Genomic DNA, 15104 nt, shown 5'->3' with positions numbered 1-15104 from the left:
GTGTGAGGAATGTTTCCTGAAAGTTTGGTCGTACCTTTTTGTAACACCCTGTAGACGTGCAGAGCTGTGGCGACTCACTCTACTATTTTCTTTTAGTTTGTACTGCTCACATCAGTTGGAATGTGTTTGACTTCTATTGCACCTTCTATATGATTATTTTGTCTTGTTATGTGTGGAGAGACAAATGGCTTGTTTCCATTAGTGTTCAGAGGTTTATGAATAAAGCTATAATTGTGTTACTTGGATTGGTTTCGTGTATTACTTGGTTACTACACTTCTGATGAAGGCTTTGCCCAAAAGCTCAGTGTGTAACAATCTTTTTGTTGTGCCTGTCTGCAGCTCAACATGAGTAGCAATCTATTCTTTTCACAATACTGTTGATATTCCAACCTGGATCTTCCATTGTTTTAACAAAAGGTAAGTGGATCTTCAAAGTATATCTGTCCATTTTGTTATATTGAACTACAATTCCACTACTATGTATTACATTCAAGAGCAACCAATTTAGACTCACCTACTTAGAAGCATGCACCACTAACGTTTGCCTTTATGACAGTGGCAGTGCATCATTAAATGGACTCTATGAAACACAAACAACATAAAGGAGTTATCCAGGTTCATGAATGCGCAATTATTGCCTCCAATTTGGAGATATTGATCAGAGTTGGACACAACCTAATGCCTGTAAACTGTTCCTCAGAAAATTTACAGAGTTCAGAAGTGACGAGGATATGCATTGTCTCGATGATGGGACAGATCTCCTGTGCGTTGCTATAAGTAAACAAACAAGTACATTTGGTCAGATAGTAGATTTCTGTATCATTTGATGGTTAAGGGCAATTGCAGAATTAACAGGGAATCAATTTTATCCTATGTGTATATCTCCACAGAAGAATACCTCTAACTCCAGCCTCAACAGCACTTCAGTTTTGGCAAGGATGTCTTTATCCATGCTTTGAGCATTCAGTGGCAGTGATCCTGCATTCATGCTAATCCCTTTGCCTTGAGATGTACAGTAGAGAGCTGCAAGGAATGGAGAACTGTGAAGGAATTAGCATAATTAAGTAACTGTTTTGAGCCCATGTGATGTGTTGTTTACCTCAGTCACACCACACACAGAGGAAAACCCACTTAGATAAGGATAGAAATTGTGAACTTAGGCACCAAGCCTGCTGTTATAGTGGTGAGGGACAGAATACACAAATTCAATAAAAATCATCTTCTTTTCATAATGAGAGCCAAATGCACTGTCATAAGTGCGCCATGAGACACTTAAAGCAGTGTGACACCATCGCTATTTGTGACTGCACGGGTGCTATCCGCAGCTCGTGAAGATTATATGTATACAGACTGAAGGGATAAATGAAAATTTGTGTAGACTTCCCTAGTACACCTTCCTCCTCAGTCCAAATTCTCATTTGTGTCTCAGCCCACTTTACATTATCCCTAAACTCAAACAGCATTACAAAATTGTTGAGGCTTTCGTGGCCACTTGTTGACAAACTGCCTATTGGCTTCTGTCTCGGGTTCTTCGGCCGACGTTCATCTAATGATTTTTCTGACGTTTCGCCAGCACGAGTGGCTGGCATTGTCAAAGCTTCACCCTCCATTGCCGGTGGTGAACTGGAGCCGAGCTCGCGGGCGCAGACTATATGTACCTGGCGCGCCAACGTCCGAGGGCTTCTCCGCGGTCATTTCCGGTGCGGTTCTCCTCTTGCTACCTGCGACGGTCGTTCGCTGCAGTACGGGAAGCCAGGATCCGTTGACCTTAAGGCTTTCCTCTTTCTTGTTCAAACTGTTCGCGTGTTTTTGTATTTCTACAGCTTCTCTGAACAAGCGCGTGTGATAGTGGTTCTCTACAGCCAGAACTTCCGTGTCGGCGAATTTTATTACGTGGTCGGTCTCATTCAGTGCGTGTTCTGCCACGGCCGATTTCTCCACCTGCCCCAACTTGCAATGTCGCTTATGCTCCTTGATCCTGGTGTTAATGGATCGTCCAGTCATCCCGACATAAACTTTTCCGCATGTGCATGGTATGCGGTATATTCCCGACATTGAAAGTGGATCTCTTTTCTCCTTCACCGATCTAAGACACTCTTTGATCTTCCTTGTCGGTTTGAAGATCGTCTTTACGCCATGTTTGCGCAATATACGGCCGATTCTGTCCGTCACTCTGGGAATGTATGGCAGAAAGGCCGTACCCGACATTTCTTTTTCTGGTTCCTTACTTCGCCGAGTGTTTGGCTCAGTTACACTTCTAATATAATTTGTGGAGTACCCATTGCTCCTCAGGACTGTTTCCAGGTGTTGCATTTCTCGTTTGAGAAATGCAACACCTGGAAACAGTCCTGAGGAGCAATGGGTACTCCACAAATTATATTAGAAGTGTAACTGAGCCAAACACTCGACGAAGTAAGGAACCAGAAAAAGAAATGTCGGGTACGGCCTTTCTGCCATACATTCCCAGAGTGACGGACAGAATCGGCCGTATATTGCGCAAACATGGCGTAAAGACGATCTTCAAACCGACAAGGAAGATCAAAGAGTGTCTTAGATCGGCGAAGGAGAAAAGAGACCCACTTTCAATGTCGGGAATATACCGCATACCATGCACATGCGGAAAAGTTTATGTCGGGATGACTGGACGATCCATTAACACCAGGATCAAGGAGCATAAGCGACATTGCAAGTTGGGGCAGGTGGAGAAATCGGCCGTGGCAGAACACGCACTGAATGAGACCGACCACGTAATAAAATTCGTCGACACGGAAGTTCTGGCTGTAGAGAACCACTATCACACGCGCTTGTTCAGAGAAGCTGTAGAAATACAAAAACACGCGAACAGTTTGAACAAGAAAGAGGAAAGCCTTAAGGTCAACGGATCCTGGCTTCCCGTACTGCAGCGAACGACCGTCGCAGGTAGCAAGAGGAGAACCGCACCGGAAATGACCGCGGAGAAGCCCTCGGACGTTGGCGCGCCAGGTACATATAGTCTGCGCCCGCGAGCTCGGCTCCAGTTCACCACCGGCAATGGAGGGTGAAGCTTTGACAATGCCAGCCACTCGTGCTGGAAAACGTCGGAAAAATCATTAGATGAACGTCGGCCGAAGAACCCGAGACAGAAGCCAATAGGCAGTTTGTCAAACAGCATTGCAGAGGCTCTCCAGCTGTGTTGGAGTAGCAGCTCATCATCAAACGAAACAAAGTTTAGGGGGAATACTAAGTGGGATTAGGTGTGAATGGTGAGAATGGTTAGCACATCTGCCTAGTGAGCAGGAGGCCCAGATATGATTACCAGCTTTGGTACAAATTTTCATTTGTCACTTCAGTCTGTATAACTATACATAATAGATTTTAATACTTGAAAAGGTCTCTGGAACCATACAGTTTCATTTCATGAAGACTGGTGAGAAATAGAAGGAAGGTGTGCAAATTTGCTCAGTGATCTTCCAATGTGCTCACTTGGACTGAGGTCATGTGATTTGGGAGAGAAAACTTCCCAATCCATTCACATATAATTAATTCCATGCTTTAGTGGGAATGAAACTCAAAAATTAAATTTCATAAGTGACGAAAATAAAGCATAGGGTAAAATTGTCTTAAAAAGGCAGTTGCAATATATCAGATGGAGATTCCCTTTGGTTAACACCCAATACTCTCCAACAGTGAAGCATTCAATGCCTGATCACAGGTACGAAAATTTTAACAACTACAGTTACCATTTTGTCATTGGTTATTTAATATTATATGTACAAAATTTCATTAAACTTAAAAGTATACCTATTTGGATGTCACAGCACAGCTAAAGTCATGCACATTTAATGTTTCAAAACCTACATAATGTTAATTATTTTTCATAGTATATTCCATAATGTAATAAGAAATTAGCCAACTGGAATTGTATAGTTCCTGCATGAGACCTTCCAGAAATAATTTTGTAATTGTACAAAATTTAATGTATTTGTAACTAACAGTTTGAAACACCACATTTATTGAAATTTGTATAAATAAATTTCTACAAAACTTTGGTTACATCAAATATTTTTCTTCCTATGTAAAACGCAATGTTGTACTCAAGGTTTTGTCGCACGGTAACTTTTAATTACAAGTCTAATGAGATATGAATTGAAACAGTGTCATGAAATAACTTCAGTGTTATAAATATCATATATATGGCTGTACTATCTACCACAGTTCTGCTTTCTTCAGCTCTGTTCAGTTCTTTACAGTTTTATTATGTGTGTTTTGAGTTCCGTCTACAATGAAGAAACATTGCTCAGTCATATTGAAATGTTATTATTAATGAAAACTGCATTCATCATTCAATAAAGCACTCGAAGGAGATCCTATATACCAATAAAAATTGCAGGCCTGTATTTCTTTAAATGCAGGAAAGAGATCATCATCAAATCAACAATTGAAAGCTAAGTATCAGTACTGTGACTTTCTGCTACAATTCTGTTGAGGGCCTGCAACAAGCTTCAAAAGTTATCTGAAGCAAAATACAAATTTATTAATTTTAATTAAATTCTTTGTGGTATTTGTAGCTGGAATTGATCATGTTTGCTTGATAGGGAAGTTACTGATTTTAAGCAGGGCTGACTCAAGGTCCAAGTGCCCACCAGAGATGCATACAATATTTAAACTCAATTTAAATTTATTTTTAAAGGTCATACCAAGGAATGGGAACTACGCCAATGAATTCAGACTCCCAAAACTATTTAACTGTGCAAGGTAGTAATACACTTCCTCCTTTCAATTCCTACCTGAACACCAAAATGGTAGATATTGTTATAAGTAATCGTGGAATAGAAAAGCAATTATAGTTCTTTAATAGTGGAAATGCATGTGAATCTAATGAGATACCTGTACAGTCTACCGAGATTATGTGAAATAGCTTCTTCTCCTTCAACTAGTAGTTCATCGTAGGTCATTGGAGCAACAAATGCTTCCTAACAAATGGAGAACAGGACTGATCATTTCCATTTTGGAGAAGAATCATTGGACAGATGCATTAGTTATAGTCCTATACAACTTACCTCAATCTGTTGTAGAATTATGGAGTGTGTTATATGCTCATGTGTTGCTATAGTTTGGAGAATGAAAATATTCTTTACGAACTTCAACATAGATTACACAAATACAGAGCTTGTGGAACACAGCTCATTCTTTTGATCCACAAGATCCAGAGTGCTGTAGACACTGGCACCTGGTTTGAAACTTTGTTCTTTGATTCCAGAAAGACATAGATACAGTTCCATACTGCCATTTAGTGAACAATATATGAGTTTACCAAGTACTGTATCGTGTTTGTGACTGTATTCAAGAATTCCTTAGAGTTGGGACTCAACATGACACTTGTGATGGAACAAAGGTGGCAGATGTAAAAGTAATTTCAAGAGTACCCCAAGGAAATGTGGTAGGACTTAACAATAAATATAAATGATCTAGTGGCTTACATTGGAAGCCCTAGGATGTTGTTTGTGACGATGCAGTTGTCTATAAGAAGACAATGCCAGGAAACCGTAGTAAATTGGAGGAAGACCTAGGTCACTTAATAATTGGTGCAGGGACTTGTAGTTGACCTGAATGTAAACAAATGTAACATATTACCCACAAATAGGTGAGAAAATCTGTTAATGTTCTATTACACTATTGACAGCTAATTGCTGGAAATAGTAACAACCATAAAATACCTGGAGTATTTATCTGGAGTGATCTAAACTGGAATGACCAAATAAAACAAATTGTAGGGAAAGTGGAGGTCAGGCTGATACTAATAGGAAGAACCTTAAGGAAATGTAATTCATCCACAAACAAGTGGTTCATGAAACACTTGTTTGACTGACTCTTGAGTATTGCTCACTAATATTGGACACTTACCACATTGGATTAATAGAAGATATAGACAAGATACAACAGAGAGTTAGAGGATCATATAGTCAGGATGACAGTATTATGGAAATGGTCAGACTCCAGTGGCAGATGCTACCAGAGAAGCATTGTGCATCATGAAGAGGTTTATTACTGAAATTCCAAGAGCGAAGAGCCAGGCAACATATTACTTCCTCCCACATATTTTTCACAAAATGACCACAGAGACAGGGAATGCAAACTGGAGCTACCAGAGATTGGAGTCATGTGCGCAAGATGTGTGCTTGCTTGTGTGAATTAATGTGTGTTTGTCTCCTTTTCTGACGAAGGCTTTGGCCAAAAGCTAATGTGTAAATGTCTTTTTGTTGTGGCTGTCTGCAACTTATATGTCATGTTTATTGTAAGTAGCAATCTATCTTTTCCTTGCATTACTGATATTACAACCTAGAGATTCCATGGTTCATTCAGCAGTTACAAAACAAAAGCTAGTAATTCAACTGAATTGTATCTTCTTCAAGGTGATGGAAAGAATCATTGCAAGTCAACCAAAGCATGGACTTTTTTTTATAATTTCTTTGTAGTTTTACAGAATGTTGTGGTTAAATGCTCAAAAGGATTATGTTTAAAGTTTAAATGAATCTGGAAATGGTCATACAGAATGAACCATCATGACATCTGCCCAATGTGGTTAGGAAAACCATGGTGTTTGAAAATCGAGATGACTTGAGTTACATTTGAATTAAATTTTTTGTAAATGTGACTAGTATTATGCTTCTGCATCACCTTACACTTCCACATTCATTCAATCTGTTTTCAGTTACATGCTCATTATACAATGGTAATAAAAAGTATCTTAAGAAGTTACTGACATGTGAGTATTAGATTTCAACAGCTTTTGGCCATAAATTAATTATCACTTTTGCATTTATGTTGGTTAAAAAGGACCTTACTAATAACTCACAAAAGTATATTTACTAAAAAAAACTGAGATCACCCACAATCTTCATATTTAAAAATTTGGAAATTCATTTGTCTTTGTGTATTGAAAAGGAACGAAAACTGAGTTTTAAGAGTTCCTGCATCAATGGAAAACAGTGTTACGATTGTAGCTGGCCATAATTTGTCAAATTTAGTTGTAAGCAAATGAAATTGAGATACATATTAACCCTGTAACTTAATCCTATAACTTAATACTTACATATCAACAGTGACTTTATTGCCATTCGAAACCAGAAACAAATTGAGACAAATGTGCACTACAGCACAGCATCAACATTTTAATTGATGAAATGGAAATAGAAGTGAAAAACAATTATTTACCATAGTTGTTCATTTTAATTTTAGCATATATTCTCTATTATTTTTTACAAGAAAATTGCCTAATAAAATAACTTTAGTTTCACAGGTGCAGGAATGTTTTAACAGCTGTTAGCTTCGCTTAGGAAAAAAAACTGTGTTTTCCACTGGTCAAAATCACAGTTTCTCATCTTTTGTACTATATTATGCATAGCTTTATTAAAGCACATAATTCATTTAATGCCATGTTAGGCACAGTATATACATAGATCACCTTGCCTTACTCATAATACGATCTGTACAGATCAATAACGTTTCACATGATTACAACGTAATCCATAGTAGTAACAAAAGAATAGCATTGCACACTGTGTTCAGGCAGTAATCAGTGTGCTCTTTCCTGACATGCAGCACCAGTTATTGTTGTTAAACTGGTAAATAGTCTCTATGCTGTTTAACTATGTGAACTGCAAAATAAGTAAGGTGGTATATACAATACAAGTAAAAATTCTCACATGAGTGTTTATAACAGCAATTTCCTCCACCTTGTAAAAGTTTTATCCCATGACGAAACTTCAGCAGTGATGTTCTTTTGTGATAGTACGATCTGTTTGCATGTCAGGAGAACATCTTCTCAATAACACAGCTGTTCTTCAGTAACTTTCAGAAGGTACACATGCTTAGACATGCTCTGCTCTCTGTAAAGCAGTATCACTGAAAAAATCTCACAAGCGTACCACATTGTCTGTATACATCAATAGCATCACATGTCACAGCATGGAAACGATAATGTCATTGAGACTTGTGTAGGTACCAATGACAAGTCCCAAAGTGCCAAAGATCATAAGGAGTATGTTTTTAATGAGGATCCATCTGCAGAAACCATAACCGATGGGCCACAAATAGCAGATCTCAACCAATGGTGGGAAAACAATGCCAACTGCTGCTAGACACAAGGCTCCAAATAGTGAAATAAATAATTCCAGTCGAGGTATTGCCACTGCCAGGAGAACTGTAAAGAAGACAACATTATTACATTGAGCAATAATTTCAAGAGAAATTACTATGAAAAATACTAGAATATTTTTCACAATAATAAACCAGAAATGACATACATAAGGCAATATTATCATTGTGAATCTAATAAAAAAATGTAAGTGATCATGACATAACAATTTTGGTTTTAATCGTGGTTATACACAATTATTAACAATTTCTGAAAATCATATGGACTTGTGAAACTAATTGTTACTAAACCTTTATGTATGTAGTTCCCTATGTATAGGTGTGGAGTGTATTAGCCATCTCCACCAAACATGCACATTTAATGGTATAATCTCTGATGCTTATATATTATGACTTGCTGTCATCTTTTTCCTTATAGAAGCCTATCTGTTATGTCTCTGTACCTCTTCTTTTATCATGTCCTAACCAAATTCCATATCTGTCAGACTCTGGGTCCATGTTTGGTTTCTCTTTAATGAGTTGTTTCTAACTTTTCCCTGGCTCTTATATGCAAACGGAAATCTCAGTGTCCTCATTGCTGTTCATTCATTTTCTCATGAGAGTTTGTGTCCATTTTCTTCCAAACTGACGATTCTCATTATATCCAGCTTTTTTTCCCTTGATTGTTACCAGCTTGATGATAAACAAAGCATCCAAATAGTCTTGTCATGTACAGTCATCTTAATGACTGCACTGCACATCTGTGAACTCTGTTTTTGCCTTACTTATGTTCATTCCTCCATTTTCTACACACAATAAGTAACATGCAGGCTGCAACACTGTGCCCACACTAAAGTGTGCACTTCAAATTAAATGTATGTTCCAGATGGGCTTTAAATCCAGATCCTTATCTCAGAGACCACAAAATAACAGTCTTTAATGCATGCTTCATTTGCTCATAGATTGGTGCTGCTATCAAAATGTAAAGATTCAAGTCTGTTCCTCAGCCTAGCATAGTTTTCCATCTTCAGTCTTCTAATTATTTATGTGTGTCCTCGGGTTTCCACGTATTATTACATTAGTAGTAAACATCACCGACCACAGAAAATTCTTTGACAGATTAAACTGTGTGCACGGCTTCTGCTTCTGCAAGCAGTGCCTAGACATCTCAGTTGGTAAAAACATCACATATAAAAAGTAAGTTTAATCTGCCCAGAAATTTCTTACCTGTGTGCACTCTGATCAGTGAAATATTTTTCCTATGTTTTGATTTATGTGTTAAATCATGGATTTACAAGATTTTTTTTTGCTCTCACCTGATAATTTATATTATTGTGGAGTATACAGGGTGTCCCAGAAGGAAAGCTCAGTATTCAGGGACATGACGGGGAACAATCATTCAAAGTAAAAATGTCTAGTAAACACAGGTTCTGAAATTCATAGCTTAAGAACTATGAGCACTGCTTCATCTTCTCTTCTACTGCAAAGTTTTTGCTTTCCATATTTTGGGAGTAGGTAGTATGGGCCAAAATAAGAAAAACTGTCCAGTAAATGTGTGCTCTAAAACGAACACCAAAAGAGCTATGGGCATTTGCTCCAAAGTAGTGCTCATAGCTCTTAAGATATGAATTTTAGAGTCCATGGTTACTAGACTTCTTTGCTTTGAATGATTGTTCCTATCATATCCGTGAATACTGACCATTCCTCCTGGGATACCCTGACTGCCAACTCTAGCAGAATGCCATTCTGGCCTGAGCTGCTAGAGTTAGCAGTCATGTGTGCCTGAAGTGTGCTTGTTTGTGTTAACTAATGGTGTATGTTTCACTTTCTTGTTCTGATGAGGGCTGTGGCTGAAAGCTTACATGTCAGTGTCTTTTAATTGTGCCTATCTGTAACTTTAAGGTGTCATCTTTACAGTAAGTAGCAATATACCTTTTCCTACAGTGTCATTATTAGGGCTCTTCTTTATGTTCAAATTCTGGCTTTTTATTCTTCCTTTTTTCCAGTGTCATATCTTTCACAGTCTTGATTTCATGACAGTTTAAAAATAACAAACCTGTCTTTTTTAAAATTCCTACTGATTAGGTTACTGACATAACAAGTATTTTCTTTATTTCTCTTCTTATCCTTCCTCTAATAAAGTAGCCAAATATTAATATTTTTCACTATTTATCTCTACACATAGATATGATTTCATTCTTTAGCATAATAGGAACCAACCAACTAAAGCCAATGTTTCAAATGTCGATTATTCCATACTACAACTGAAACATAAATTTGGTTTCTACAGGATTGAGGAAACAAATATTGCCAATATTTTTTAAAAAAACTGTTAATCACAAATTTGCTAAAGTGGGGTGTTAACTACATTGGAATTTCTTCTGTGGCTTAAAATTAGTTGCCGACTTAAATATGTTATTAAGTGCTTTCATTTTTAATGTAAGCATTTATTTGTTACCAGAAATATTAGGTGAGATGCTGGTCGTTTTATACACAGAAACTTAACTGTAACATTGGCATTGCATGTAAATAAAACATGCATGCAGTTGGTTTATTTTTGAAAAGAAATAAAATATCATCACCTAAATAAGATACTTACACCTAAGGATTCATGAAACAAATAATAATTAAAAAAAGGGAAACATTAGTATTTTTTGCAACTATTTGAAATTGCTCATTTACTATTGTTGATCATTCTTCCGGGTTATATAGCCGTGGTCCATGGAATTCTTCTATTCCTAATGTTTCATCCAATACTACGTTGGACATCCTCAGAGGTATGGCTGGTCCTGCTGAGTCCTGACGAGTCGGGTGTCGGAGAGCGGCCTAAATACCGAGGAAAGTGGGCGTGGTCTAGCTTGCACATAGTAGCAGAGAGAAAACTAGTCAAAGATAAAATGTAACTATTGATAATAGTCAGTCATTTGCGAGAACCGCAAAGGAGGTAATTATGCTATTATTCTTACGCATTTACCAGTGGAAGAGATTATTGCGAATGTGGAAGCAGGGATTCGAACCCTTCCTAAGGCAACTGCTAATGCAATTCGTATTGAAATCACAAGGGTCTTATGCCATAATAAGCCATTGGAGAGTAACTTAACTAAGGGTGATAGAAAGGCCCTCAGGGATTTAAATGCGGACGAAGGAATAGTTGTTCTTCCATCTGATAAAGGCAATGCGACTGTGGTGATGAACAAAGATGACTATAGAAGTAAGATTTTGGATCTATTAGTGGCGGGACATTACAATAAACTTAGAAGAGACCCGACAGCTGTTATTTTGAGGAAAACTAATACGTTGATGAAGTCTTCTACTTCCATTCCATAGAAGGATAAAAAAAAGTTTTGCTAAGGCGTGAAGCTAAGTGTCCCAAACTTTTTGGTTTACCTAAAGTTCACAAAATAAATCTCCCTCTGAGACCCATTGTTAGTGTGATTGATTCCCCTACTTATCAAATATCTAGGTATCTAGCTACTCTTCTACAACCATACATTGGTAAGACTGATTCTTATGTGAGAGATTCACATCATTTTATTGAGAAAATTGAAGGTCTAACCTTGGCTCCTGAAGTCATTCTGGTCAGTTGTATCTTTGTTTACTATGATTCCGGTCAATGAAGTTATGGTTTACATAACGAAAGTTTTCCCTGAAGATTTGACTGCTCTGTTTAGACACTGTCTCACATATAGCCAGTTTTAGTGGGATGAGGAGTTTTATGAGCAAGTGGATGGTGTTGAGCCCTGCGACTGCCAATTTTTACATGGAGAAATTTGAACAATTAGCGTTGAATAAAGCAAATAAGAAACCATGTTGTTGGTATTGTTATGTAGACGACACATTCATGGTTTGGACACACGGTAGAAAAGCCTTAGACGAATTTTTGATTATCTTAATAGCATAAACCCTAAAATTCAGTTTACCATTGAAGTGGAAAAAGACCAGGCTATTTCGTTTCTCGATATGTTAGTCATGAGACAGACCGATGGCAGTCTAAAACATAAAGTGTTTCGGAAGAGCACACATACTGATAGATACTTACATAAGAACTCCAATCATCACCCACAACAAAAAAGAGGTGTAACATTTTATCTTTGGCTATTTTTCTCTCTGCTACTATGTGCAAGCTAGACCACGCCCACTTTCCTTGGTATTTAGGCCGCTCTCCGACGGCCGACTCGTCAGTCGGCAGGACTCAGAAGGACCAGCCATACCTCTGAGGATGTCCAATGTAGTATTGGATGAAACGTTAGGAATAGATGAATTCCATGGACCATGGCCATATAACCCAGAAGAATTATCAACAACAGTACCATTCGGTCGTGAAAGCCTTCATTGTATGCTCTTGTTTAGTCTAACATTTCTGTTAATGTCTGTATGATGACAGAGTCTCTACTACTGATTATCAAAATGTGTTCAAGTCACTGATATTTGTAAACTGTTCTTTTCTTAAACATTTCAGAAATAATAACTTACATGTTGCAATTACAATCGCTGTTCGAACAACATATTCATAAAATAGTTGCTTTTTCTTTGAACACTTCTCAAAGCGTCGTTTTAGCCCTTTATACCACAGAATCTCTAATGGCACATAACACTGCAGAGCATAAGTGATGAATATGGCGAATGCAAACATGATTTTTACACTTTGTGCAAGCCTGAAAGAGATAGAAATTTCAATTAACATCAAATTAGTGATCTTTTAGAGTGTCAGTATGAGGCTTAAGCTTCATTTACAGTTATTATTCTGTATTCAGAGATATTTTGCACACTGTGTAACAACATACTGGAGACAGGTCAACATACTTGAGACAGGTGCTAATGAAATTGTTAGAAGTAAAATGTTAAAGGTGAAGTCTTAGAATTACAAGTACATGATAGCTATTTATACCTCCATTAAGTAAACATTCATTGATTCATTCATACACTGTGTTCTGTAAATCCCATCATGAATGGGAGCCTTCAGGGATGTGGAATTAGTCAGCTTCCACAGGTTACTTTGTGACACAGCTGTTGGATTCTTCCCATGTGTTATGTTTTGACTTCTGCTATTAACTAGGTTCTTTTTCCTTTCTTTGATTTTCTGCTATTCAATATTGTTATGTAAGTAATGTGCACCATGTTTAATGATACTTCTAATGTGTAATTAAGCTCTCCCCCCACTTAAATTTATTTTAGGTTATTCCTTCAGATTAGATTCCAGAAATGACATTAGTTTGACTATAGACCATGTTAATTAAAAGTTACAATTAATTAAAGTTAGCATTATAGTGTCATACAGTGCAAGATGGCGGCTAGTGTTAAAGTAAATCGTGTATCTCCGCAAAAAAAAGTAAAATTCGATGGAAAAAAGAAATCGTGTATGAGTTGGAAGGACGAGATATCAAAGCTAAATGAACGTATAAAAAGTCTACAATTCATAATCGGTACTCTAAAACAGGATATAAAAGAACTACAATCGGGAAAATACGGGAAGCAAGAAGACACGGCCTCCACAGGAAAATGGGAATCAGTGACCGAAGAAAACTCTATCCAGGAAGATAAATCTCAAATAAGCAGTGTAACTTTAATACAAAAAAACAGTGCGCAAAAATCGAGTGTAGTAAATCATGGAATACAGCCATCTGAAGAAAAACTGTTGCAAGGAACTGAAAGTAAACAAAAACTGCAAACAAACAATTCTAGCATGGTAGCGGAAAAGCATGAAAACAGATCAAACTTTCCTCGAAATCGCGAACTTCCAAACATACCAGTAGTGAAAAGTAAACTGTCAAATTCTCAAAGAAAGTTATTGACTGATTCTAATATCGTGCGCAAAAACAGATTCAGTGTGCTATCAGAAAAAACGAACAGACAAAGTGAAGCAAATATACAAACGAAAGTTTCGGAACGGAAAAAAACTAATGAAAACAGTCAACGTAAAAAACAAGATGCTGGCATTATTTATGGAAAAGGACTGGCAAAGATCATGAACGAAAAACTAATAAATGAAAGTGTTATTGGATTTGTGAAGCCAGGTGCTCCACTGCGAGAAGTTACTCAGCATATTGACACACACAGTAACCAAGGAAGTTGTAACTCTTGCATTATTTTAGCTGGCGCAAACGATGTCTACAAGAACGAGGCAAAATTCGCTTTGCGATCTTTAAGGGAAACATTGGCAAAAGTTATGGACATGAAAGTTTTCGTAATAAGCATCCCTAGGAGACATGATCTCATCAAAACATCGTGTGTGAATGCAGAAATCGAAGCAACTAACCGAAAGTTCGAGAAAATATGTAAGCTCTTCAGCAATGTGACGTATATTAATGCAGACAGTCAAAAAAGAGAAGATTTCACTACCCATGGATTGCACAGAAACATGAAAGGGAAAGTAGCACTGTGCGATGCAATCATGGAACAATTAAACCGAAATCAGCCAGGCTTAGTGCAGCCTCCAATTGCAGCAGCAGCAGCAATAGAATCACCAATTTCAAATGAAGAGCATATTACTCCAATGACTTCAGGAAGTGTTGAAGCGGCAAGAAGAGGATCCCCATCTAGCCTAGTTGCAGTTCCTCAAATTACAACTCCAAAAATTACAGCAGAAACGCCATCACACTACAAGTCAACTCGCCCAACACGAAACAGGAAAGAACCACAACTTTTTTATGGCAAGTGATTCCAGAGAAATGTTGATTTCATCTTCTAAAACATCGCTCTGGAAAGAAAACTTAAATTGTAAAAGTGTTAAAAATGATATGTCATGTGCAGCTGTCGAACATAAGGTAGGCCAAAACAACCTAGTAAATAAGTCATTGTCGAAATTTACGCTCCTGCACCAAAATGTACAATCCTTATCAAATAAAGTTAGTGAGATAGAAATATTGTTATCAGATGAACTAAAAGAAGTGTCTGTTATATGTGTTAGTGAGCACTGGTTATCCGAAAATATGTTACATCACACAAGGATAGAGGGCTTTACCCTTTAATCTTTTTTTTTTTGTAGGAAA

General features: G+C 37.4%; 1 protein-coding gene across 5 annotated transcripts in view; it reads right to left on the bottom strand.

Moving 5' to 3' along the window:
- Positions 1-6959: 6959 nt before the first annotated feature.
- LOC126259391 (proton-coupled amino acid transporter-like protein CG1139) overlaps positions 6960-15104 on the bottom strand; it is a 284611-nt gene continuing 276466 nt past the window's right edge. For 3 of the 5 annotated variants that reach the window (XM_049956154.1, XM_049956153.1, XM_049956155.1), the window contains exons 9-10: positions 12589-12770; positions 6961-8182 (exon numbers count right to left, since the gene is read on the bottom strand). In XM_049956154.1, coding sequence (XP_049812111.1) covers positions 7941-8182; positions 12589-12770 — 424 coding nt within the window. In that variant the 3' untranslated portion in view covers positions 6961-7940. Of the gene's footprint in view, positions 8183-12588; positions 12771-15104 lie in introns of all 5 variants that reach the window. The other 2 variants (XM_049956157.1, XM_049956156.1) reach the window with 1 other exon arrangement.

This window comes from Schistocerca nitens, chromosome 5, assembly GCF_023898315.1.
Source record: "Schistocerca nitens isolate TAMUIC-IGC-003100 chromosome 5, iqSchNite1.1, whole genome shotgun sequence".
Lineage (NCBI taxonomy): Eukaryota > Metazoa > Arthropoda > Insecta > Orthoptera > Acrididae > Schistocerca > Schistocerca nitens.
Note: the sequence above shows the minus strand (reverse complement) of the source record. Positions and strands in the feature narration are given on the sequence as shown.